Source organism: Procambarus clarkii, chromosome 35 (genome assembly GCF_040958095.1).
Source record: "Procambarus clarkii isolate CNS0578487 chromosome 35, FALCON_Pclarkii_2.0, whole genome shotgun sequence".
In the NCBI taxonomy this organism is placed as follows: Eukaryota; Metazoa; Arthropoda; class Malacostraca; order Decapoda; family Cambaridae; genus Procambarus; species Procambarus clarkii.
The window spans coordinates 35,297,480-35,325,457 of NC_091184.1; the positions used below are offsets into that span (position 1 = coordinate 35,297,480).

Consider the following 27,978-nt stretch of genomic DNA (forward strand, 5'->3'; position numbering starts at 1 on the left):
CATAGATACTAAACACTATTACAAATATTCATATAATGACTACAAATCTACAAAAAATGTATACAAAATGCAAGCAGAATAAGCGACAATTATAAAGTTCTAACCAAAATCTTATAAAAACTCAAATATTAAACAAATCTAAATATCCAAAAATGTATTATATATCCTAAATAAAAAGATTATAATAATGTACAATGTTAAGACTTAAAATAAGTAAGAAAAGGCAAAGACATGGTAAACTAAACAAAATTATAATAAAATTAAACTGCCAGAATGAACTATAAATCAAATTACAGGTCCTACTGTGCACTATACAGTGTACAATTGAACAGCTGAAAGGTTGCTATTTAACAGAGGCCGCAGCTCCTTCATATATAAGGATTCCATTACTCTCAAATTTGTGTGGCCATTCATACAAGTGTCCAGAATTTTAAAATCAGATTCCTGGCAATTGCCTCTGAGTTTCACACACACTTCTCTGTCTTTCTTAGTAAATAAGTCCTGCCTTTTCTTCAGTTCAATTACTTGGTCCTTAAATGTGCTTTTTTTCGCCCCTCCTGAAGTGGCTATGAAGAAACTTGGGAAAAGTCTTGGCTTTGTCTACAATGTCGTTTTCATGTTTACCTTTGTGTTCTGTTGTGCTCATTCCTTGTCCACTCTGCTCTTTGGTAGTTTTTCTTCTTGTAGTTTGGATAAAGACTAACTGGTCAACTTCTTCTCAGCATTTCTTGTTGAAAAAGTCCATAATTTCTTCTATGGTCTTACCTCAATTTTAAGTTTCTCAGGGTGTCCTTGAGATAAAGTTTTTTTTAATTTCTTCGCACATTCCTTTTCTCTCTCTTTCTGCTTTTGTTTTCCTCCTACTCCTGCCCCCCCCCTCCTTCTCCTCCTCCTCCTCCCCCCTTTCACTTCCTCCTCATTATCGTCCAATTGGAATCCTGACTCCAATTCAGAGTCAATGTTCCAGTGCCTTGAATTAAGGCTTCGATTTCTGGACGCACCGTCTAGTCTCCAGCTCCAGACCCCAGTACAAGGAGTCTCTAGCTCCAGACCCCAGTACATGGAGTCTCTATCTCTAGAGAAGAGAGATTCCTCTCTCTCTCTCTCCCCCCCCCCCCATCCCTGGAGCCGCACACAACAAGGTGTTTGATCATAAAGTTCTTACTAACACACACACACACGAATCGGTGAAACAAAATATTCGCATGACTATTCCTTTTAGGTTCTCTTAATTTCATAGAGCAGGGGGCCGTGTTTTGGTGATATTGTTAGGTTTGTGAGGGAGAAGAGGAAGGGGAGTGAGAAAGAAATGCAGGAGGAGAGAGAGATATTGAGGGGAAGGAAGAGAGAGAGAGAGAGAGAGAGAGAGAGAGAGAGAGAGAGAGAGAGAGAGAGAGAGAGAGAGAGAGAGAGAGAGAGAGAGAGAGAGAGAGAGAGAGAGAGAGAGAGAGAGAGAGAGAGAGAGAGAGAGAGAGAGAGAGAGAGAGAGAGACAGACAGACAGACAGAGACAGACAGACAGACAGACAGACAGACAGACAGACAGACAGACAGACAGACAGACAGACAGACAGACAGACAGACAGACAGACAGACAGACAGACAGACAGACAGACAGAGTAACAAACAGCCTCTTCAACATTCATGAATCAAACAAGTGAGAAAATAAGTTCCAAATATTGTTTGAGCGGGAGAGGGAGAAGTCGCTCACAGCCTGCTTCTTGCCAATCACCTGTCAGTCACATGTCAAAACACTTGTGAGTAACGCAGGTGTCCCGAAGAACGGAAGGAGGAGGAGGAGGACTGATAACGAGTGACAAGCAAGGAGCAATAACAGTATGATTTTCAACCCACAATTACAAATGTTACGGGAATTGTTACAAGTACAGGTACAGTTATCTTACACAGTTACAGGAATTGCCACGAGGGATTCAGGGGATACAGGTGTAGGTAAGAGGGATACAGCTGTATACATGGAGAATACAGCTGCAGACACAAGGAATACAACTGTCTATACGAGGGAATAGAGCTACATACGCGAGGACTACAACAGCAACAGACACGAGGGATACAGCTGTATTCCCAGGGGGGATAGAGGTGTAAACACGAGAAATACAGCAGCAGATACAATGGATACAGCTATATCCACGTGCAATACAGCTATTTTCACGAGGGATACAGCTGAATACAAGGGAAATACAACTGTATATACGAGGGATACAGCAACAGAGAAGCGGGAATACAGTAAGGCGAGCAGAATACATCTGGCTACAAAAACATAGTGACGATAACATTCACCAGGGGGGAAAAAAATTATCTGATGATTATAATCAGTATTTATCATTTAAATTGACTGGGCCTATGGCAGGGAAGGCCTATCATAGGCCTAGTCCCTCTTTTTTCAGAGGATCAGCTGCATTAAATTACTCTTATTGAATTGCTCTTTTTCGTGCTGTTGTTGAATTCCTCTTTTCATGATCCTTTATCAATAATTATCCTGTGAAATTGTGTTCAGTTTACAGGAACTTTAAATTCTATAATTCAGACTTATTTGTCTCTCTTGTTGTTGTTGTTGTTAAAGATTTGCTACCTGGAACAAAAAGTTCCAAGCAGCACGGGCTATGGTGAGCCCGTGTTGTCTCTCTTTGTTTAGGAAAGTGGTGAGTTTTCTGTAGATTAGCTATTAGCCAATCTTGAGATGATTTCGGGGCTTTAGTGTCCCCGCGGCCCGGTCCTCGACCAGGCCTCCACCCCCAGGAAGCAGCCCGTGACAGCTGACTAACACCCAGGTACCTATTTTATTAGGTAACAGGGGCATAGGGAGAAAGAAACTCTGCCCATTGTTTCTCGCCGGCGCCTGGGATTGAAACCAGGACCACAGGATCACAAGTCCAGTGTGCTGTCCGTTCAGCACGACGAGGCACCCAGTGGAATTGTGATTTGGCTGGCCCGTGGCCAGGGTAGACTCATCGTTGTTTCCTGGTACCTGCTGAGGGTAGTGCCATGGATAAGGAAACTTGGCACAAGACTGCACGGAGTGAGCTTCGCCAAGTGTTCAGTGTCTTCAGAGAGAGACGATGATGTACATAGTGTAGTAATATTTTCCGTTGAATAGTTTTTATATATATATGGTGATTGAAAGCCTCTACTAACTTGGGGCCGGATATATGAACTTTCGTACCAACTGAAAAGAACCCGGTTGCGTCCCATTGAGGCCGTAACAGGCTCGCATGTCTCAGGGAAGGGTACTGGGCTCACATGGCTCAGGGAAGGGTACTGGGCTCGCATGGCTCTGGGGAAGGCTTTTTTTTTTTTTTTGGCTTGGCCATTGAAGAGGTTACTTATAGTCTGATGAGCTAAATTTCTGCTCCCTGAACGAAGGCATTCTTGCCGCTTCCTTAGATGCTCAAGAATAATGAGTCAATCTCGGTCTCATTCCCCAGCACATCCATCTGTGGAATTGTCTGCTCTAACACGCACATCTCTCAGCGAGGGTAGCACGCTCTGCCAGGCGTTGACACACTTCACACTATGGATCACACTGGGAACCTCTCGAACGTATATTCGAACCCTCATCACGGTCTTAGCTTGTGGATTTGTTCATTCACTCTATGGCCTGCACCAGCCTGTATCATACCAGCCCTATCATCCACTAGCGCGGTGACACCGGCCCTATCATCCACTAGCACGGTGACACGGACCCTACATAAACCACTTTTGTATTTAGAAGTTTCTGAAATAATTGATTTTACAAACATTAATCTCACCCAGATCATGATGGGGTGCGGCAGGGCGGCCCCAGCCTGGCTGAAGGTTGTGGGCGGCCTGTGGGCGGTGTGGGCGCTGGTGGCCCCACGCCCAGTGGGCGGCTACAACCTCTCTCCCGCCCACTCCAGGAGGATGGACGGTCCGCCAAACTCACATTTCGGGTTCAGCGTCGCCCTCTGGTCGGACGACGCCAGTGTTAAGAGGTGAGTTGTGTGACGGGTTGTGTGACGACAACACATCACTAGTCAGGAGAAGCTGCAGAAAGAGAGAGGTACTGTCTGTGGCACCTCAGGCACTGTCTGTGGTACCACAGGCACTCACTATCTGTGGCACCACAGGCACTCACTATCTGTGGCACCACAGGCACTCACTGTCCCAGCTTCTTCCTCCACATGAACTCATCATTTACACAGTAACTGTGTGGCCAGTCTGTGTGATGAGTGTTGGTGGTGTTCCCCAGGGTGGTGGTGGGAGCCCCACGGGGGAGGAACGGCACCTCGGGGCGAGGGCAGGTCACCTTGGGCAACATCTTCTTCTGCGACGTTGACGGACCCGTTGTCTGTCGACCTGACGCCAGGCTCCCCACCGTCGCCACAGCTGGTGAGTCCTGACGTCTTCTGACATCGTCACAACAGCTGAACTGTTATGGGGGTTTCAAAAGATGACTTATGTTGTCTGTTCTCAAGTGAATGATGGAGTAGAGTCCGGGGTTGACAGATTTAATGTTTACTTGACGCCAGGAGACAATGTAATATACTATTTTTGTCATTTGATCATTGTGTTTACAATATTTGTATGTTGTCAGACTTCAGCGAGGCGGCTCTGGACGTCCTCGGGGATCCGCAGGTGACAGCGGAGCTGGAGGAGAAGAAGGCTGGGTTAGGGAGGCCTAAGAACGTCATGGGATTTGGTCATTCTTTGTCCACACTGAAGCAAGAAGCGTCCCTCCTCGCTGTGAGTAGTTGTTGTCCTTAGTGTGGCCCATCCTGTATGTTCTGAGTGTTGCCCATCCTTGTGGCCTTACCTGTATGCAGTCCTGAGTGTGGCCCATCCTCGTGGCCTTATCTGTATGTTCTGAGTGGCCCATCCTTGTGGCCTTATCTGCATATTGTGTTTTTCTGTTCTAGGTTAAAGTCCGGGAAAGGGGAGAACATAAGAAAAGAGGGAATAGGGGAGGGTAGATAGTGAAATTGGGGTGAGTGGGAGGGTGGAGAGAATGAGGGAGAGAGGACGAACGAGAGAAGAGAGGAGGGGGCGGGAAAGTGGGGAGAAGAGAGGGGTAAGAAGGGAAGGTAGAGAAAGGAAGGGGGGGATTATGAGGACAGGGGATGAAAGACGAGGGGATAGAATGAGGAATTAGTGGGGAGAAACAGACTATCCGGGCTTGAGAAAAAGTTGGTAGCCATAATTGATTGACAATATTCCCCTACAACCACCAAACACCACAGCAAGCACTGGTACTAATGCTCTTTTCCCCTCACTTCTCTCCCCCTCTCACCTCTCTCCCTCCCCCTCAAGGCCTGTGCCCCCCGTTACCCAAGGTACGAAGACTCCAGCATACAGGTTCGAGGGGCGTGTTACATTACCTCCAGCCCTGACTCACCGCCCAAGCTGCTCCTTCCTTGCTCTAGTAAGCTCCTTATGTTTCCTTAATCGTTTAGTTTACAGTGCTTATGCAATTATTAATTAATCACCCGTATAATATTTGTAGTTGTATGACATCTATGATAATTTGTCTGCATAAAATCACTGTATTTAGCAGCTTATTCATCATTGTCTGCCTGTACTCATCATCAAACATTATTCACGGCGTGATGTCTTTTCCCCAGATCCGGCCGCCCAGCTGAACACATTCCAGGATGCCATGTTGGGCTTCAGTGCTGCTCTTGACGACACGGTGAGCCCCCACGACACATGTCTCCTACAGGTGCCACAGACACGCGTACCCCCCTGAGCCCACGACACGTGTTTGTTACAGGTGCCAGGGACCCGTGTTAGCTACAAATGTCCATGATGGCGTGGATCCATATGATTATAGCAGTGTAGTTATCCACTGATCCCCTGATAATCCAGTTCTTCCTCCCACTGATACTGCAGTTATTATTTGTTCTCATAATGCAAGTGTGTGCTTGGCATGGCAGTACAGGTGTGCATGTACATGATGATGCAGTTGTATATGTGCATAATAGTACAGTTCTACACGTGATTGTTCATAATCATACAGTTGTACACGGGCACACGTACATAACCGTACAGTTCCGCATGATACACGTGCATGGCAGTTGTGTGTCTGTCATGTGCCTCTTGCAAGGCGTGCATAACAAAGGTTTGTGACAACTGTCTCCTTTTAGTTGTCAATTACAACTTCTTATGACTGCTGTCTCTTACAAGGGCCTATAAGACGTGTTCAGGCGCATCTGTTCTTCGTTGATTGTTCTTCACTGGTGACTGTGTCAATCACTGCAAACTTTGCATTTTGCAGGGTAGTCGTGTGGTGATGGGGGGACCGACTGCTTACTCCGGCGAAGGTGAGTGAGTCTAGCCCAGGAGCCAGAGTCTAGCCCAGGAGCCAAATAAATATTTGATCCTAATATTCATATATGTATATACATTTGTTTAACTTTTTCTATTTATCTTTCGTAAATTAATAATTCAATTATTTGCATGTGGCTCTTTACTTCATGGATTGATTGATTTTTCATTGAGAGTTTTCAAATTATATAATTGTAAAACCTTATCTATTATTTGTTTTGATGTTATATATTTGTAATATATATCTTTATTATTTACCAGAGAATTTCATTACTCTGGTAAATAATATAATTATGTATTTATCCACAATCTTCCTTCTGTGTTCCTGTTGATCCACCTGCCATTGCTGCTCCTGCGTCCTCCCTGGCAGGAATGGTCTTCTCAAGCGCTATCAAGGCCAGAGGAGGGCGCCCCGCGAACCGTTTGTCAAGCGGTCTTCAGGAGCCCAAGAATCTGGACCACACCGACTCCTACGAGGGCTGGGCGCTGGTGCTCGGCAACTTTGACAACGGGAGCCACTCCATCGCTGTCTCCACCGTCAATTATGGCAGTTACATCGGCAGGGTGAGTCGTCGTCTGCCGCTGACTGTGTATTGTGTCTCCCCGCGGGGGCAGGACTCTGCCATTGTTGTTGCTTTCAATTTAAATCGTAAACATTTTGTCACAGTTGTACCATAGACTCACTCTCTCTCTCCCCCTGTTATATCAACTCACTCAGCCACCCCCCCAACTTGTCACTACCATCTCACCACCACTACCAGTACCACAATCCTCACCACTACTACTGTCTCACCACCACTACCACCACCACCCTTACCACCCCGAAGTCAATGACTCAAATATTGGGACGCGAGAGGGAATTAGTCCAGTAATCCCAAGATGCCAGAGGGATTCAAGAGAGTAGTCCCCAAGGCATCTCTCTGTCAACTACTGTGACCCCAACTTGCCTGCAGGTGAACATCTACCCGAAGGCGATGACAGCTAACATCCGGCCACTATACACAGTGTACGGGCAGGAGGTGGGGGCGCACTTCGGCTACTGTCTGGGGTCAGCAGACGTGGACGGGGATGGCGCCGCAGATCTCCTAGTGGGAGCTCCTCTGTCTGCTGGAGGAGTGTCAGGCTCCCTCCTTCCTGACGCCGGCAAGGTTTATGTCTATTACGCTCCCATGGTCAAGGTGAGTGTTGTCTACTAAGCTCAGTCATCCACAGCTGGAGTGTGTATTTATTTTAACCTTTTCGCTATATGTAATATTTGGAATTATGTGATGACTGATGGTATTACCCATTTATGGTACATATTATTAATTATATAGATTATTTGTTTATATTATTTGTATTTGTTATATCAAATAATAACATTATTATTACTTTATTATTGCCATCAGTGATCACTCTTTACCTTCCCTACCCACTCCTTCCTTCCTCTCCTCCCTCACCACACTTCTCCTCCCTCACCACACTTCTCCTCCCTCACCACACTTCTCCTCCCTCACCACACTTCTCCTCCTCTCTCCCTCAGGCCGTGGACAAGCGCCCACCAACACAGTTGACGGGGGTGGAGGCTTGGGGTCGCTTCGGGGCCGCCATTACTTCCCTGGGCGATATTGACCAAGACGGATATCATGGTCAGTATTACACACACACACACCGTTCACTGTGTACTACACAGCCTCCTCTGCAGCACTGAAAATATTGTATAATAAAGTATTAATCATGACCGTATGTGTAGCAAAATCATATATACACAATAAAGATGGGAAATAGAAAAAAGATATGGCGAAGGATAAGAAAGTGTACAATTATAACATAAACTGATGTGACATAAATGTTTCAGACATTGCAGTAGCGGCGCCTTATGCAGGTGTGGACGGACAGGGCGCTGTTTATGTCTTCAACGGCGGAGTGGACGGTCTCCGTCTACCCCACTCACAGGTAGGACGGTCTCCGTCTACCCCACTCACAGGTAGGACGGTCTCCGTCTACCCCACTCACAGGTAGGACGGTCTCCGTCTACCCCCACTCACAGGTAGGACGGTCTCCGTCTACCCCACTCACAGGTAGGACGGTCTCCGTCTACCCCACTCACAGGTAGGACGGTCTCCGTCTACCCCACTCACAGGTAGGACGGTCCCCGTCTACGACACTCACAGGTAGGACGGTCTCCGTCTACGACACTCACAGGTAGGACGGTCTCCGTCTACGACACTCACAGGTAGGACGGTCTCCGTCTATGACACTCACAGGTAGGACGGTCTCCGTCTATGACACTCACAGGTAGGACGGTCCCCGTCTACGACACTCACAGGTAGGACGGTCTCCGTCTACCCCCACTCACAGACAGGAGGGAGATACCCATCATAAAACTGAACATATTTGTACGTGTGAGTGAACAAGTTTCCAACACGTGCAAGAATCCAATTAAATATTGACATGGTTTTGAGCATTCAACAGTGTGCTCACATTATTTAATTGTGTGTGAATGTTTACATGGGTAAATATGAACGCATATTTGAACTCTCACCACCACTGTGTCAGCTTCACATTACTCTCCACCCTACACCATTATCAAGTGAAATCCTTGAGGATCACTTCAACATCGAGAAGTAGGGTTCAGGAAACGACGCAGTGAATGAGAGAGACAGAAATACAGACGCACGATAGACAGAAACTGACGACAAACAGAGGAAGAGAGGGAGACAGAATTAGCTTTTATATCTCCATTATCAATGGAGCTATTCACGAGACTATTACCATCATGGGTGATAAAGATCTTGTCTCCAATGTTCCCTTTTCTTCGCTCTCTTTTTCACTTTTCCTGTTCCTCCTGCTCCGCCTGCTCCTCTTTCTGCTTCTCAGGCTCCTCCTTATATCAACCTATTTCCTACATTATATGCTTATCTATCTTCTCTAATATCTTGTATCATGTCAATATTTGTTTCAGTTTGCTTTGTGTTGATTTAGAATACAAGTTGTAGAGGAGTGAATACCCATACAGGTGTGTTGTCAGTATGTCAGAACAGGTGTAAAACGGGTGCATTTCGCAGGTGATAGAGGCGTCCGTTTTCTCGGGCAAGATGCGTGGCTTCGGCTTCAGCTTAGATGGCGGCCTCGACATCGATGACAATGGCTACCCAGACCTCATTATTGGTGCCGCGGAATCGGACACGGCCTTGCTGATAAGGTAAATTATTGATAGCGGTTTATGTCTGTTATCGTGTTTGTATATTTGTTGACTGACTTAAGTTTGTGTTAATACACATATATAATCTAATTAACTTATCTATCATTTTGTGTCTGTTATTTCTCCTCCTCCCATTGGATCATATCCTGGTGACCATTGGGTGATGCCCTGGTGCCCACTGGCTGTGCCCCCGATGCCCACTGGCTGTGCCCCCGATGCCCACTGGCTGTGCCCCCGATGCCCACTGGCTGTGCCCCCGATGCCCACTGGCTGTGCCCCCGATGCCCACTGGCTGTGCCCCCGATGCCCACTGGCTGTGCCCCCGGTGCCCACTGGCTGTGCCCCGGTGCCCACTGGCTGTGCCCTGGTGGTGGTCAGGTCAGCGCCGGTGATCAGGTTGGTAGGCAGTGTGACCTTCGCCTCAGAGACGATAATGGCCGAGGACAACAGCTGCGAGGTAGAGGCCGCGGGGTACAGGTCCTTCAAGGGCGTCTGCTTCAACCTCGAGGTCGACCTCACCTACGATACCCACAAGAAGTTCAACGATCTCAGTAAGTACATGACAGCCCCCAGGTCGGTCAACGACATGTGTATGACAGCCACAGGGCGGTCAACGAACCTGAGTGAGTGTATGAAAGTCACGTATATTATTGTGATGTTTCCCGTTTACCGAATTTATCTAATAAATGTCCCCAATGTGAAGCCCTTACAGATAAAACGTTATCATCAGTAAAGTATATTTACTTTGTGAGTAGACTTCTTATTTGTTTGAGTATATTCTATATAGTGAGTACGTTGAAATATCCCATAATGAGTATGTAAGGGAATGTCTCATACGCTACATACCCTATACCCATCCTCTGGGCGGTATTGGATCCTATACCCATCCTGTGAGGTGGTAGTGAACCCCCCATACTCATCCTGGTGATGATAATGGACCCAATACATGCTCCTGTGTGTGAACTTTGATCCCATACCTATCCTGTGAGTGATAGAGGATCCAATACCCATCCTTTGAATAGTAGTGAAAAATATTAGAAGAATATAATGGATTCTTGGGACTGAACCCCATATTATTATAATACAAGCCATGGGGATGATGTTATTTAAATTTTAGAGTTAAGGTCATATGGGTCTAAACGCGAATTGCCTCGAAGGAACTGTTTATATCGGCTTAGTGTCATTCTAACATCACCACCATACCTTAGTCTGTCACAAACCCCTATCAACACACCACAATAGTGACCATCACCATCACAACCACCGCTACCACCAACATCACTACTAATAATTCAGTCACCACTACCACCACAGCACTACAACCACAGCCACCACCACCACCACAACCACCAGTCACCACAACCACGACCACAGTCGCCTCTATCTCAACCACCACCACCATCACTTCCACAACCACAACTATCAGTACCACTATACACACAGGGATGCAGTTCAAGATGGTGCTGAACGGACCTGAGGACAACTCACTGTTCGGATTTAAGATCAACAACGACCACAGGTAAGGTGATCCGAACACCTGTTAATAGCCTTAATTAATAAGAGTTTTAAGGAGTATTTATAATTATTATTGTTAAATAATAATTTATTTAATAAGTAAATAACAAGTGATGTGTAATAAATAATAATAAAAATAATAATAATAATTTCACAAGGAAATGACAAATGCATGATGTATCAAGGAGAAAATTAGTGGATCAGAGAGAAGGAATCGAACCATTGTCTCAGTGAATGCCAGACACGCACAATTCCCTTAAGAGTCACCAAGATGCTGGTTCAATCCCCACTCTGATCCAGTGATGTTTTCAATAATAATATCAGAATGGTAGCAAAGATATCCGGTCAGTTGATCTTACAACAACATTAAGGTTATCTAGTATACATATTACTTCAACGCCTGAGGCTTTATTAACTGAATATGTAGACCTGTCAGCCCTTACTCTTGGGTTAGTGTTGCGATCGCTTCTCAGACTTTCAAGCGAGACATTGAAAAGAAAGTCTTAGAGGCATCCGGGCGTCGTTGAGAGGTAAAATGACTTCAGTCAGTAGACTGATTGAAGTCACAGGTATAACATGACTGTGATGTCGAGGTTCTGTCACGTCTCTTGTGCAAGACATTATAATAATAAGGATTCAAGGGGGATCCTTTGGCTGCTCATCTTGTACACCATTATCGTCCGCCGGGGTATTTAATTCTGCAGCTGGTACATAGTGCCCAAGGTATGGGCACCATCACAAGTTGACAAGACAACCCTTGCCCCCATAGGCCAACAACTCTGCAAAAAAAGTAGATCTTAATAAATTAACTGAAGCAGCTAAAAGACAAATGAAAAGTTGGATAACAAGAAACTTTGGAATAAAAGTTGTCATACCAATGATAATATTTTTTTAAGACACTAGTATTCTCTAGGGTGGAAGATATGTATATGAATATATACACAAAAGATCATAAATATTCATACATACAAACACAATAGTTGTATTTGGTTATATTGGTGTGGTTTGAATTATTTTTGTACCTTCAATTATGTATTACAGGTATGCGCCAGTGCGCACTGTCAACTTCAGAGACAAGCGCAGTCCCTGGTCGGTCCAGGCCTTCTACAAGGTCAGTAGTTGTCTCACATAATGACTGGTCAAGGGGAGTCTTTATGTTAATCATTCATTTATGTTTTATCATTTATTTATTGTCTTAATAATTGATGATTTAATGTGTACCTTTTATGCTTGTCTGATTTATGCATTTAAATGAGTAGGATTATTTAAATTTTGTTGTATTGATGTCCCACATCTTGATAACACAGGAATGTTTGAGTAACACTCAGGATGCAGAAGCAACACCTTGTGACCCTCAGGGATCCTAAACTCTTCATCAAAGAAAATAAGACATTTGAAGACTAGTCTAGACATTGCAGCCATCAACCACTATAGCTACCTCTTCTAAACTAATACTTACAAAATATCAGTAGTAACACCTAATCCGTCTCTGACCTGACACAACCTTCGCCTCACTAACCTCTAACCTCCTCCGTTTTGCTCCTTCATAACCACTACTGATGCATATCTTTGTCAGGTCTTATGAAGTCTTATGGGCAAAACATCATCTACAAAACAAAGTCTTATCTCACGTTTTCTTTCTCAACAATATTGCCAGCACTTTGACTCTCTGAAACCTTTATATATGCTTATAAGTTCATATAATTACTCGTATATTTTGTGACGTGTTGGTGGCAGCGAGTGAGGTCCAACATCGGCCAGAGCCTGAGTGCCTCCGTCACTGTGAGTCTGGTTCCTGCTGCTGACGACGGGAAGGACGAGGTAACGATAGTTCCCCCGGTGCTAGACGCCGCCAGCGCCACCTTCACCACCAACACTACACTTCTCTGCCACGACAACACCACCTGCTTCGCCCAGCCCGACCTGCAGATAGTTGCCTACACGTAAGTGATTGTCTCGCTCTCCTGTTCTCCGGCCGTTTGCTGATTTTATTCTCTCTCTCTCTCTCTCTCTCTCTCTCCACCGTCATATCGCTTAAATAATGTTGTCTGCTCACTCTTCTGTCGAGCAGACGCCCGGTGACGTTGGGGAAGGACCTGGTGGAGGTGGAGGTGGAGCTTACAGTCAAGGACGACCCCGGCTACAAAGTGGAGGTTGAGATCCGCCATCCAGAGGGACTCGAGTTCCAGCGGGTGGAGGGGGAAGGGAGGATCCCCTCCTGCAGTTATCATCAACTCGTCAACCAGATCGCCGACTCCCTCACCTGCATCTTTGAATTCATTGACGCTGATGAGATGGTGAGTCGATGGTGTAAGCTGAAGACAGCAGAGATGGTGATCACTTGCTGCCGAGAGCAATAATATTCTTTCCCGGAATAATTAACTTAATTAACTACTCTCTCTCTTACTTACCGAGTTAATAACACCAAAATAGACGACCTTCCTCATACACGTATGAGCAGCAGTGACAAAGATTACGGGCTATTCATGCCCGTGCGCCACCTCTTGGGTGGCTTAATCTTCATCAATCAATAACAAAGGGAAGAGTGACAACCGTCACCCCCATCCTGGGGCGTCTGACGGCTTGGCGCCAAGTGTCACCTCTTACATAACCTTGCCCGGGCCAGCCTCGTTCCGTGCTGTGATTGGCTAACAACTCGGCGGCACTCATTTTGACCTGGAAAGAACTGTCAATTATCTGACCACCTGTCTACCTTGTGTAGTTTCCGGGATCACAGACCCGCGACCCGGTCTCTGACCTGGACCACTGCCTCGAGCTCTCTTTCTCGGCAAAATGGGGATGACCTGAACCCAAAATCTAGTTATTTAACTTTTCAGACATATGTTCCAGGTCAGGGCGCTTGTACGCAAAGTTCCACACCCCAACACTGGTAGTGAGGCAGGGTAGGCCCCCACCACTGGTGGAGAGGCAGGGTAAGGTCCCCCTCCAACACTGGGAGTGTAGCTGCCGTGTTAATGCTCTTCTCACTACAGGAAAGCTTCACCCTGCACTTCTCGTACGACGCGGCGCAGATGTTGGCGTACTTGACCTCCCGCTCCTCCGCCGCCCTCCAGCTGACCCTCGGCGTCACCAGCGACACCGAGGCGGAAACTAACGCCCACAACAACCACGTCACCGTCAGCGTCCCCGTCGTCCTCAAGGCCATCCTCTACACCAAGGCGTGAGTGACAGAGAGAGGGAGAGCGAGAGAGAGAGAGAGAGAGAGAGAGAGAGAGAGAGAGAGAGAGAGAGAGAGAGAGAGAGAGGGAGAGAGAGAGAGAGAGAGAGAGAGAGAGAGAGAGAGAGAGAGAGAGAGAGAGAGAGCAAGAACAAACAAAATCATTCCAATTGGTTTCAAAGGTGGGCCTCAGATGACAGGTTGGTCACCTTCTTCCTTCAGGTATTCTGTCCTGGAGAGCGCGACGGTGGTGGTCAACCAGACGACTTCCAGCCAGGAGCTGCAGAAGGCCAAGAAGGATCCCGACACCTCCTTTCCGGTCAACAAGCTCGGGCCTCATCTCCTGCACGAGTTCTCTCTCACCAACCGTGGCCCGAGTCCCGTCTTCGGGGCCAGGGTAAGTCAGGGCAGCAGAGGTCACCAGGGCAGCAGAGGTCACCAGGGCAGCATAGGTCACAACCTTGTCGGGTCAGGGATAGTTAGGGTGAGACAACACAAGGTCAAGTCGCAGACTAACCTCGAGTCTGAACTATCAGAGAAAGGCAAGTAACATTTGAAAAGACTTTTGCTCCGTCAGTTAGACCTGCGTCAGGAGAGTTCTGACAGCTGACGGCTGGAGTATGTGCCTTCCTGGAGTCACAGCTGCGTCAGGAGAGTCCTGACAGTTGGAGTATAAGACGTCCTGGAGAGTCACAGCTGCGTCAGGAGAGTCCTGACAATTGATGAGCAGTCCTGGAGTGTCAGAGCTGGAAGGTCAGTTCATTGACGGTTTGGAGGTCCTGGAAGCTGGAATTCAGTTCGTGGGGTGGCTTTGAGGGTTTTGTAGAAACAGGCGAGGTTGACCAGCTCTTCCATTTCCCCAGCTGGTGTTCCAGCTGCCTCTCTACCACGATGACCAGCTGCTGACTTACCACATGGAGCAGCCCACCGTCATCCCGTCCCAGGTCACCTGCTCCATCCTTCCCACCAACCCTTTCCACCTGCAGGTAATGAGCAACGTTCTTCACACAAATGACACCTCTTTGCTTAGTAGAAGAGCCATCATATGTACCCGAGTTAGATAGCTGTTGTGGGTTGTATCATGGTCAGGTGTTGGGTTAGTGGGGCCGCGATAACCTGCATGTGCTTCAAGGGGTCAGAAGAGATCAAAATGAAGGGGTTGTGGCTCCTCTGTGCATTTTCTTCTTGAACACATTTCTGTAGGTGTTATTCTAGGTTTGTTAATTAAGAATTTCCGTAGAATTTCCAGCTCTGCAGATTGGCCGTTACGAAATTGTACTGCTTACTTTTGGAATTACTAATGCTGCTATTGCTACTGATTTTACTACTTCTACTGTTATTGGTACTGATATTACTACTACCAATACTACTGCTATGATTACTCTTATTGCTAGTAACAATAGTAATAAAACTACTTTTATTATCAGTGCTGATCAGGTTGATATTCTAAAACCACAACAATTTCTGTAATTGCTTTCACAACTTTCGCGAACAAATGACTACTTCGTAATGTATCCTATTTTCAGTTATCCTACCCTTACGGGAGTTATCCAACTATTTACAGTTATCCAACACCAGCCCGCGTGACAACACCAGCCCGCGTGAAAACACCAGCCCGCCCGACAACACCAGCCCGCGTGACAACACCTGGCGCCTCTCTATCAACACCGTCGCTGGCAACGCAGTTGCCAACACCAGCCGAGGTAAGATGACCTAACTTATTCGTTCTCCAACCGGAGGCTCTTGCTCAGCATCGGACCCAAAACCAGCTGTTAACTTGCATACAAGTTGCTTTTCTATACTGTGATTTTAGATTTAGAAGCTTTATTCATAAGAAATACAAGTCAATAAAGTTGTTGGCAGGAGTGAGCAGGTGTACAGATGTCAGCAGTAGGGATTTGGTCACGTTGGCCATCTGGTGAGTCTTGGATACATGTAATTGAAGTATTATAGAATTGGGAGAAGTACTTCGACCTGTCATGAGGATAGCCTCGTCCAAGTAGCTGTAGAACCCAGAGCTCCATTCAATAATGTTAACGTACAGAGTATTCAAAATGTGTGTGTTCTCGTGTGAATGAATATTATTATATTCGAATTTGATGTAAAACTATGCCTACACTAGGCTACTTTTGGCGTTTTAGATTCAGTTGGCAGTTATTTGATTTTGCAGTAGGTGAGTGACGCGTTGCCAGAGGGTGTATCATACTATCATTCTATCATACTGATAGTATGATGGTGAGCCAGTCAGGTATAAGTCATGACCACAACTTTATTCCTGTACTATTTTGTGAGAAAAATAGAACTGAACTGAATTTTCTCTTCTCACCAGAGAAAATAAATTAGGTCGAAACATTTCTACCTTCTGGACCCACATCAGAGGTTGACTACATCACTGCCTTTCAGACTTCCTCCCGGGGCGTCGCCGTCGGCAGATCCTCTCAAGAGAGGCTCAGGTGGGGAGCTTCGAACTGACTTCGCAGTCGCTCGAGTGGTCCTCGGCCCATATGGCCACCCGGCTACAAGACCACGAGAGGTAAGGCACGAACCCTGGGGTGTCTTGGCGCGTGTGTGAGGTTATCGAAGAGTTTCCAACACCCGGACTTCAACTTCTCCTTGAGCCTCCACCTTTCCAACAGAAGGACTTTTAAACTATGAATAGAGTTACGCTCCACTGTGCTTTTTTTTTAATTATTCACGTGCTAAATCATTCGCTGAAGAGGTGTTTAATAACATTCTTGAGACTCGTCAGTATATCAAAGTTCACGAATGTCTTCTTGTTCTGTGGCGGGTGATTTTAAACATTGCCTTTTTATCCCAATATAAAGAATGTGTAGGACAGGAAACCAATAACCTATAATGAATATTCAGAGATCACTGGTTTCCTACTACGTACCCAAGTGTTTCTAACACCAAAAGATTCTCGCTCTCTCCCACTCCCAAAAGAGTTATACACGTGGCTTCCAAACCTGCTTAATGAGTCTCGCATTTACACTTTAAATACTCGGGAGTCTCACTGGTCATGTTCTGGTTCCTGCACACTTCATTGACCTGAGGCTCCTTATTGGAACACTGGCCGGAGATCTGTGGGATTCTTAGCAGCCTCTCTTGGTTGGTCAGACACCTGTTCCAAGGTGTATCTGCTTGTACAGTCCTTATGATGTTGTATAGTCTCGTAGCCTCAACTTTTTAGTCATGTATGTTACCTGGTAATAGTATGTTGGGCTCGTTGCTCCTAGTTCTCTCTCCTCGCCTAGGGATAGTATGTTGAGCTCACAGCTTCTAGTTCTCTCTCTCTCTCGTCTAGCAATAGTATGGTGAGTTCACAGTTCTCCCCTCAGGACATGCAATATTTGTTTTTTTTTGACACCACTTGTGCTCGATCAACGTCAAGGCTTGGACCAATAACTCAGAAGGAAGCCGTGAAGCACCTCAACCCCTGAACACGTCCCTGTCGGCTCCTGGCTACCCGAACACGTCCCTGTCGGCTCCTGGCTACCCCGAACACGTCCCTGTCGGCTCCTGGCTACCCCGAACACGTCCCTGTCGGCTCCTGGCTACCCCGAACACGTCCCTGTCGGCTCCTGGCTACCCCGAACACGTCCCTGTCGGCTCCTGATTACCCCGAACACGTCCCTGTCGGCTCCTGGCTACCCCGAACACGTCCCTGTCGGCTCCTGGCTACCCGAACAAAGGAAACCTGTATGCCTTGTGTATACATTAGTTAGGTTAAGATCAATTGTTGATGTAAACTCAGCCCATAGTTATAAATCAGAATAAAATTAAAAACACTGAGGAAAGGCGTCTGCGTGAATGATTCAACCGTCACGTATTATTATTTCTGTGATTATCTCCACACACACACACACACACACACACACACACACACATTTTTGTTATGGTTTTAGTTTTCGTTCAAGCAATTGAACTGGTGAAGGTCTTCCTTCATGCAAGTCGGTGTTCGATCCCCCGATGATCCAAGTGTTCAAGTGTCCTTCTGATGGTCCTGAAGGGCCCCATTCTTTCCCTTGTCTGCCCCAGCTTCTTGTCCTCATATCCCTTCCAAATGTTGGGTAGTCGTACTGGCTGGAGCGTTCTCCTGATAATGAACTAATGAATTAATGATGATGAATTAATGTTCTTTACTTTGATTCTTCAGATCATATTACTCGAAGGACGTCCCCTCTAAGACTCTGGCATGCAACCTCACCAGGTGCAGCGTCTTGTGAGTATTGCAAGAGTCAATATTGGTACATGTGAAAATGAAAGCATTAAATATGAGATTTTTAACAATTGGTTGCAACTGAAAATCTTTCGCAAATATTGATGTGTTGACTGTATGCAGGTGTGAGGTGGGGCTGCTGGAGGCGGAGGCGACTGTGTCTGTGTCTTTCTCCAGTCACCTGATTACTGCAGCAGTCAGTGAGGTCAGTCTAGAGGCAGTCTTAAGTCACTGACACTACTGTTACTTACTCTCTCCCTAAAACAAACACACACACCTACTACTACTACTACTACTACTACTACTACTACTACTACTACTACTACTACTACTACTACTACTACTACTAGTAGTAGTAGTACATAACTACTCATAGTGCTAAAGGCTCTATTTATCTTTCCTCTCAAATTGGCAATGTGGCTTTTCATTAATGTTCAGTTCGATCTCAAAATTATCTTCCAGTCGGCAATGTCAGCTAGGGGGATGGGAAGAGAACCTTCTGCTATCCTGATCTCTATCTAGGGAGAACATAGCGTCGAAAGTAGTAGTAGTAGCAGTAGTACTCCTTCCCTAGCTGACAACAAACATGTGAGCCAATACATCTTTAGATTCCTCGCCATCCTTGGGCACTCTAACGAGCTTCTTTGTACTCCCATGTGTACACTCATGTACTCAGAATAGTCTCATATACCCACTAGTACTCCCTCTGTACACCAACATACTCCTAAGAGCTCCATGTGTTCTCCCTCTGGCCAGATGCCCTACAGGAGCCTGAGTGTGGTATCCTGGATGTCTGCCGAGCTCGACCAAGATAACAGTACCATAATTAACCCATTAACTAATGCCGTCACCCAAGTCTTCCTGCAGAGAGCTCTGGTAATTATTATTTTTTGTTCTCACTTCTGGTGACATTTAAACTATATATATATATATATATATATATATATATATATATATATATATATATATATATATATATATATATATATATATATATATATATATATGTATATATATATATATATATGTATATATATATATATGTATATATATATATATATATATATATATATATATATATATATATATATATATATATATACATATATATATCGTGTTAACTTTCGTGATTTACACACATATATTTTTTTCACATATTTTTTGCTACTTGGAGAATGCATTTTATTATACCTCACACTTACAACCAAGTATGTGTTTTTCTCGAGCGAAAAGATCTTTTGCCTGTTCTACCCAAATAAAAGTACAAATTATGACTTATTTTTAGAGGGCAATACTTTAACCCTTTACAGACCTAGTATAGTACTTATGTACTTAATTAAGCCTATCCTTGAATATATATATATATTACGTTTGAGTGTCTTATTTGGGCTGGAACAGATTAGGTTAGTTTCATGAACTGTTCCACTTACTGGAACGCTAATGGTCATGCAGACGAAGTCACAATAACGTGGCTGAAATATGTTGACCAGACCACACACAAGAAAGTGAAGAGACGACGACGTTTCGATCCGTCCTGGACCATTCTCAAGTGGATTGTGCCACAGGTGTGTGTGTGTGCTAATGGTCATTCTAGTAATACAAACTGTGAACCTTTTATGGCACAACAGTACATTTTGTATATTCCATTCATTGTAACCACAGGTCCTATTGTGGAGGATGAGTTGTGTGTGAAAAGCTTTATCGACGATTTTGTGTGTGTGTCACCTAGTTGCTCTTGCGGGGGTTGATCTCTAGCTCTTTGGTCCCGCCTCTCAACTGTCAATAAATCAACTGAAACTAACTACTAACTAATGTTTATCTTTCCACACACACCCTGGAAGCAGCTTCGTAACAGCTTACTAACTCCCAGTTACCTATTAACTGTTAGGTAACGGGGGCATTCAGGGTGAAAGAAACGTTGCCCATTTGTTTCTGCCTGGTCCGGGAACCGAACCCGGGCCACAGAATTACGAGTCCCGAGCGCTGTCCGCTCAGCTACTAGACCCCCAGGTGTATATGTGTGAGTGTGTGTGTAATATATCTGTTTTTCTTGCAAGGAGGAGGGTGAGCTGCTTCAAATTACCATAATAAACATAAACAAAACAGTGAACAAGAGGTGGCAAGATTCCTCCTCCTCCTAATCGGAGTCAAAACTCCAAACAAATTATATAGAATAAACGCCCGAGATAACTTAATTCCCACCTCGCACAAATGTCTGCTAATCCCTGTTTAATCACCTTGTAATCTCCTTCTAATCCTCTTCTAATCCTCATGGCCCCAGGAGCGACGAAGTCTGCTTGATGTCCCCTTGTGGATCTTGCTGGTGGCTGTGGCTGCTTCAGTGCTGCTGATCCTCCTCATCATTGCTGCTCTCTGGAAGGTAAGGTTACACTCTGGAGGGTAAGATTACAGTCTGGAGGGTACGATTACAGTCTGGAGGGTAAGATTACCCTCTGGCGGGTAAGATTACCCTCTGGCGGGTAAGATTACCCTCTGGAGGGTACGATTACAGTCTGGAGGGTAAGATTACCCTCTGGCGGGTAAGATTACCCTCTGGAGGGTACGATTACAGTCTGGAGGGTACGATTACAGTCTGGAGGGTAAGATTACCCTCTGGCGGGTAAGATTACCCTCTGGAGGGTACGATTACAGTCTGGAGGGTAAGATTACCCTCTGGCGGGTAAGATTACCCTCTGGCGGGTAAGATTACCCTCTGGAGGGTAAGATTACAGTCTGGAGGGTAAGATTACCCTCTGGAGGGTAAGATTACCCTCTGGAGGGTAAGATAATAACTAATAAGGGTAAGATGAATAAACTACCACTGTAGTGGTAGTTTATTCAACCATATTTTTACTAATTATTTTTTTCTGTTTGGGAGTTTTTTTCATGGATGTAGAATTCTAAATGTTTCCCAATGTCTCTGGAACCTCCTTAGTTTTCTAATTTTCTTTATCCATGAATAATAATTAAGTATTCTTAATTCTTAGTTGTTTTCTAGACAACAGCTGCATGTGGAATCTTAGCGGATTTTTAGAGCGGTATTTTCAACCTCTAGATTAACTGAAGACGAGTCACTGTGAAGGTAAAGGGCTTCATTATGTGTTTATCTCTTCAGCCATCACTTGAGATCTCCCTTGGCTTCTTTTTCTTCAGGTTGGATTCTTCAAGAGGACCCGACCGCCGACGGCGCCCCGGGGGAAGAGGCAGCTACTGCCTTCCAGCCAACATGTCAACACGCAGTAAGATGCCGACAGGTCTTGTGAGGCTCAAGATCAGTCAGGGAAACGTGTCGAGCGAAGAGAAGAAATCTTGTTTAGTTTCACTTACATTATTGAAGATTTTTTTTCCTTGCGCTGTTTGTCAGTAAATCCAAAAGGTTATATGATGCGGTGATCACAGGCCCCCCGAAGGTCTCCCACGATCTTTATTTATTATACTGACTATTAACTGTTTAATAATACTGTCTGGTACCAGACCTGTCAACACTGGTTCATCTTCCTTCTCATTCATTCGTAGTATGTAATACAAAAAACTTCTATCTGGATCTCGCTACCCAGTCGATTTCTTCTGTGATAAAAGTCACTATTTATTAATAATTTCGGTGTTATATCTGGTTTCTACTGTGGGTGTTATCTCGCTCTTTTCTTAGTCTCTTGCTTTGCAATCCTTGGTGATATTTAGCGCCCTCTGATTATTCTGCACATTTGATGGTGCTACATAGCCTTCCCGGTTTGGTGCCTTCTTTTGATAATTACTTACTTACTTACTCCCCTTTCGTGGGAGTTAATACTGAGAAGGAACAGTGTTCTTTTTATTGTTTTCTGATGAATGTTTGGTAATATTGTGATCCATTTTGTATTGTATTATGTGCTGGCAGTAAAGGGCCGCTCCTCAGTATGGCTTCCCTTATATTTGAGGAGCTCACAATTCACTCAAAAAGCTTTACCCAATACTTGCTAAATTCTCACCCCTTCACTTTCGACCATGGTCACATACTTCTCGATATTTATCAATCCAATTCCCCTTTAACTGGAGATATTAGATCCCAAAGATGCAACTCAATTTCGCAGCCACAAAAAGTGACCTTGTAACTAAAAATAAACCATAAAACAGGCCCCAAGGTGTTTTAAATCTCCTACGAATTATCTTGAGGACTAGCGATTATTTCTTCTTGTTCTCAGAAAGAGGTCCACTTTATTCCTTGACATCACGCGTCTCACCACGGAATTCCGGGTAAGAGAGATAGTTAAATATGGCGCTGACTTCCCGTAGACTTTCTCAGTGTTCTTTCCACGCCCTAACAGTGGTTGAGCAGGACCCTTTACTTTATAGTAATTAATCACTGTTTCCACTGCCTACCCAATGTCAGATTACAAACATCAATTCTAGAAACGCCATTTCAGCCCAATCTCTTGGGCTGAACGGACGGTCTCGCTTCACGCAGGTCGGTGTTCAATCCCGACCGTCCAAGTGGTTGGGCTCCATTCATTCCCCCCCCCCCCCCCCCCCGTCACATCCCAAATCCTTATCCTGACCCCTTCCAAGTGCTATATAGTCGTAATGACTTGGCGCTTTTCTTGATAATTCCCCCCTCTCCAGAAACACAATTCCAGCTTTATAGAACCACCAGTTGCCAACCAATTCTCCAGGCCGGCTACTTTAAACCTGTCTTCTTCTTCCTCAGGACCGCTGTAGCATACTATGTCACTACAGCCTTTCTCCTCTCAAAGGCAAAACAACTCCCTCAGCGGCCATGAAGCCAGTCACTCCACATTCAGACAGTTAATTTGAATTGGCTTGGAGTTGAGCACAATGTCAACTTGAACGGATATTTGATCATCATAGCACCATGTTTTACGGTGTTTGGGCCTCTCAGAGATAGTCAGAAAAGTGTTCGGGCCTCCCAAGGCCATGTGTAGGAGAGTGCTTGAGCCTCCGAGCGCAAGGTTGGAGGACGAGCTCTATTACATCTCGCCCATGTCATTAATTCCCCAGTAAATGTCCTCAGAGCTCTTGGAGTTCAATTATTGCATGTGTAGGTACGCGGAGAACTGCAGCAACATTTGTTTGGTGGTGGGCACGAACCAGAAAATTGATTTTGAATTAGAGAAGTGCCAGCACAAGCTCACCTGCAGGTACCCGGACCCAACACTCCAACAAGGAAAGTTACAAGTATATGATCACAATGCCTGCAAATTCAATGATAATATTTTGTCTTTTTATTGAACCGCTTTCCAATATTGGGATTCTTACTCATCTAAAAGGCTTCGTCCTTTCTTTCCCGATAGTATAATAATATATATATATATATATATATATATATAATATATATATATATATATATATATATATATATATATATATATATATATATATATATATATATATATATATATATATATATATATATATATATATATAATAATGGTTGGTTATCTTGCTAGGTCGTTAGCAGATTGAATTGAAGGAAGACTGACTGTCGGATTTGCTGATTAACGAGCTGTCTGATAACAGGACTTAAGGAATAATCATTGCATTGTCTGTCTGCACTATTTCTAGACTATCCGTAAGTATTCAGACTTATGAACTGACTGCTGGATGACTGATTTACGTGACTGGCTAACTGTCTTTGCGTCTGTTAGCTAACTTCCAGACTGAAGGGCCGCCTGCCCGACCATCCTGGGATGGAGTCCTTGAACAAGAAGAGGTCTTTAAAAATGACTCGGTGTTTGTCGAGTTCCTGAGCGAGCGAGCGAGAGAGAGAGAGAGAGGGTCTCTCGCTAAGCCGCTCCGCCTCGTCAGCTCATCTCGTTACTAAGCTGACTCAAGCTTCACAGTGTTTGCTGCAGGCTTCTCTGGCTTACTCGACCGTTAAATGTAGCTCAAGGTGGAGGAGACAGAGATGAAGCGCCGCTCAGTCGAGTTAGGTCCTGTGTGTTCCCTGGTTCATAGTCGACTGGGGTCACGTGTACACAAGTGCCCGATAGACTGGGGTTCCAGGTGTACAAGTACCCAGTAGACTGGGGTTCCAGGTGTACAAGTACCCAGTAGACTGGGATCCCTAGTACACAGGTACCCAGTAGACTGGGGTCTCGTGTTCAAGTATAAAGTTCAATATGGTTCACTGGCGACCAGTTGGACAATACAAGAAACAGTCCACAAAAGTCTTCACGAAGCATGCATCACCCGGGCGAAGACTGGCAGGAAAATACAATAACAGAATGACTGTCTTCAGAACTCCCTAACAGTTATATTTTTCCCCTGACAAAAACAAGTAATTCGCCCACATGATGTATGTTGGTGTCTCTGTTGGGGGAACTGGTGGCGGGGGGAGGGAGACTGGTGGGGAGGGAGGAGGGGGTTACTGGGGGCGGGCGGGGAAAGAGCTGGTGATGGGGAGGGGGGAGGAGCTGGGTACTATGGTCCTGTCTCGCTGCTCTCCAAGAAAAATATAAATATATGTTGATTGGTATTTGCAAAGTCTTAGTGGAAGCATTAGTCCTAATATTCTCACACACACACACACACACACACACACACACACACACACACACACACACACACACACCTCATGGAGGCCTCGTAGCCTGGTGGATAGCGCGCAGGACTCGTAATTAAGTGGCGCGGGTTCGATGCCCGCACGAGGCAGAAACAAATGGGCAAAGATTCTTTCACCCTGAATGCCCCTGTTACCTAGCAGTAAATAGGTACCTGGGAGTTAGTCAGCTGTCACGGGCTGCTTCCTGGTGTGTGTGTGTGGTGTGGAAAAAATAGTAGTTAGTAAACAGTTGATTGACAGTTGAGAGGCGGGCCGAAAGAGCAAAGCTCAACCCCCGCAAACACAACTAGGTGAATACAACTAGTTGAATACACACACACACACACACACACACACACACTCTCTCTCTCTCTCTCTCTCTCTCTCTCTCTCTCTCTCTCTCTCTCTCTCTCTCTCTCTCTCTCTCTCTCTCTCTCTCTCTCTCTCTCTCTGCGTTTCAGGGAACACTAAAAACTCTCTCTGCGTTTTTTGAGAATTGCATTCTCAAAAGAATGCTTTTTAAAGTCATGTTATTAAGTGTTATTGACGTTGGGAGAAAAAATCATTTATTTCTTCAGTTATGAATGACAGGAACAGAAGCTGTGACCAAACGTCTTTAGACTGTTCTTGAGCCGAGACAAACAAGCAGTGACCAGGAACAGCTCCTACTTGCAACTCTCTCTCTCTCTCTCTCTCTGGAACACCCCCATCTTTCCATCAGGAATTTTTCCACTTGAAGTATTCTTGCCCGGGGTAAGCCTTCTTGGGATTTTTCCTTTGTTTAATTTTTTTTATGGAAACAGCCTTCTGGAACACCTCTCACAGTCAACATTTTCTGGAAATATCCACTTTGAACACTTCACGCCAGCTGCATTTCCAGGAAACCTCTGCCAGAAAGACTTTCATCCCGCAACATTTCAAGGTGGAAACATCCACCTGAAAGACTTCTCTCCAGCAACATTTCCTGGAAACATCCACCTGAAAGACTTCCCTCCAGCAACATTTCCTGGAAACATCCACCTGAAAGACTTCCTTCCAGCAACATTTCCAGGAAACATCCACCTGAAAGACTTCCCTCCAACAACATTTCCTGGAAACATCCACCTGAAAGACTTCCCTCCAACAACATTTCCAGGAAACGTCCACCTGAAAGACTTCCCTCCAACAACATTTCCTGGAAACATCCACCTGAAAGACTTCCCTCCAGCAACATTTCCTGGAAACATCCACCTGAAAGACTTCCTTCCAGCAACATTTCCAGGAAACATCCACCTGAAAGACTTCCCTCCAGCAACATTTCCAGGAAATACTTCCAACTCACTCCTGGTAATATTTTATCCTCTATCATTTTTTCCCTGATCTATTAATCTTCGGATCTCTTCTCACTTTCAAGTCTTCCATTATAGCGTCTGTTCCTGGAGAAAGTGTTCAAGCAAGCAACTAACCCTAAGTGACGCCCACTGATCCTGGAAATACAAATTATCTGAAAGATAACTCATCTCAGCCCACATGGCCATTAGAAACACATGTTCAAGATATATGTGGGCCATTATAGGAGAGCATTAGAGTGAGTGTTCTTCACTCGGAGTGTGGAACCAGTTACACTATGCCTCATATGTGGAACCAATTAAGCTATACCTTATCTGTGGAACCATTTATACTATACCGTGTCTGTGGAACCAATTATGCTGTCCTTTATCTGTGGAATCAGTTACACTATACCTTATCTCTGGAACCAATTACGCTATCCTTTATCTGTGGAATCAGTTACACTATACCTTATCTCTGGAACCAATTACGCTATCCTTTATCTGTGGAACCAATTACGCTATACCTTATCTATGACGTGCGATAGAAATACTCCCCCGTAGTTGTGTAAACACCTAGTCATTCATCTTGAGGGTGTACGTCCTCTCCTCCCTTGGGTGTCAACACTTTAGGATCAACTAGGAACAACTTTAGCACATCAAACAGGAAGAGAAATGAATGCAAAATGATTTTAAATGCGGTTTATTTGTGCAGTATATTCTCTGCTGGTCTAGGGTCTGCTGAGAGGGTCTCTTCTCCTTTCTGCTGGTACAGCATCTGCTGACCGGGGCGCCTCCTCCTTTTCTGCTGGTCTATGATCTGCTGAATGGGGTTGCTCCCTTCATCTGCTGGTACAAGGCCTGCTGACCGAGGTTCCTCCCCTCGAGCTATTGGAGTTAGTCGACGTCCTGATGGTCAACAGCATAGCCACATTGAGGCCAACTCTCTTCCATTTCCGACATGAAATAACCCACTTAAGGCCTGAATGGTCGGTGAAAACACTCATGAAAACATTTTCCTCCTACACGCTGCCCTCCCCTGCCTTCCTTCCACCCTTCCTCCCTGACACCCTGACACCCTGCCTCCCTGACACCTGCCATACCCCGGCGATGAGAGAGGAAGGCAGGAAGGAAGAGACCATTGGGAACGGTGAATGAAGAGAGACAAGCAAGCATTCTGACACAGACAGACAGACAGACAGACAGACAGACAGACGTAAGGACAGGTATATACGATAGACATTAAGATAGACACAAAGACAAACTTATAGACAAACAGTAATACAGACAAGCACGGATAAACACTAAATTAAATTAGTTTTATTAGTATGCACTTCACAAGGAGAAAGTGTTGACAAGTTTATAAACAAGCTCTAACACACATAATAACAACAACAATAACAATTAAATTAATGATGATAACAAAAAGAGTGTGTGTGTCTATCACCAATTAATGATAGACATGTTTCGACACAGACAATTTAGGCTCTAAATTTGGACAATTTAGACATGTTTCATTGAATGTGACTGTACATTCCGTGTTGATTATTTGCTTGTTTAAAGTTTCTATCACTCTGTCTATAAGTGCTCTGGCTCTTATCTATCACTAATTAGCTGATAGATTAATTAGTGCTTGTCTAACTAAATTTTGTTTAGAGGAGAGTAACTTTGCATGCAGATTTGATATAGAAATCTTCTATATAAACTATACCATCTTGGTTTACTATAATCTAGCTAG

At 44.9% G+C, this 27,978-nt stretch overlaps 1 protein-coding gene across 1 annotated transcript in view; it reads left to right on the forward strand.

The window, feature by feature from the left end:
- The window catches only part of LOC123768370 (integrin alpha-V), a 27,018-nt gene extending 4,509 nt beyond the window's left edge, over positions 1–22,509 (forward strand). The window contains exons 2-27 of the mRNA XM_045758824.2: positions 3,771–3,970; positions 4,228–4,367; positions 4,573–4,721; positions 5,286–5,397; positions 5,597–5,664; positions 6,250–6,295; positions 6,670–6,863; positions 7,253–7,477; positions 7,822–7,927; positions 8,137–8,234; positions 9,347–9,483; positions 9,862–10,034; positions 10,927–11,002; positions 12,040–12,109; positions 12,736–12,941; positions 13,070–13,295; positions 13,992–14,179; positions 14,399–14,573; positions 15,040–15,162; positions 15,741–15,879; positions 16,580–16,709; positions 18,333–18,398; positions 18,519–18,600; positions 19,152–19,271; positions 20,677–20,775; positions 21,549–22,509. Coding sequence (XP_045614780.2) covers positions 3,774–3,970; positions 4,228–4,367; positions 4,573–4,721; positions 5,286–5,397; positions 5,597–5,664; positions 6,250–6,295; positions 6,670–6,863; positions 7,253–7,477; positions 7,822–7,927; positions 8,137–8,234; positions 9,347–9,483; positions 9,862–10,034; positions 10,927–11,002; positions 12,040–12,109; positions 12,736–12,941; positions 13,070–13,295; positions 13,992–14,179; positions 14,399–14,573; positions 15,040–15,162; positions 15,741–15,879; positions 16,580–16,709; positions 18,333–18,398; positions 18,519–18,600; positions 19,152–19,271; positions 20,677–20,775; positions 21,549–21,638 — 3,435 coding nt within the window. The 5' untranslated portion in view covers positions 3,771–3,773 and the 3' untranslated portion in view covers positions 21,639–22,509. The remainder of the gene's footprint in view (positions 1–3,770; positions 3,971–4,227; positions 4,368–4,572; positions 4,722–5,285; positions 5,398–5,596; positions 5,665–6,249; positions 6,296–6,669; positions 6,864–7,252; positions 7,478–7,821; positions 7,928–8,136; positions 8,235–9,346; positions 9,484–9,861; positions 10,035–10,926; positions 11,003–12,039; positions 12,110–12,735; positions 12,942–13,069; positions 13,296–13,991; positions 14,180–14,398; positions 14,574–15,039; positions 15,163–15,740; positions 15,880–16,579; positions 16,710–18,332; positions 18,399–18,518; positions 18,601–19,151; positions 19,272–20,676; positions 20,776–21,548) is intronic.
- Positions 22,510–27,978: the final 5,469 nt, after the last annotated feature.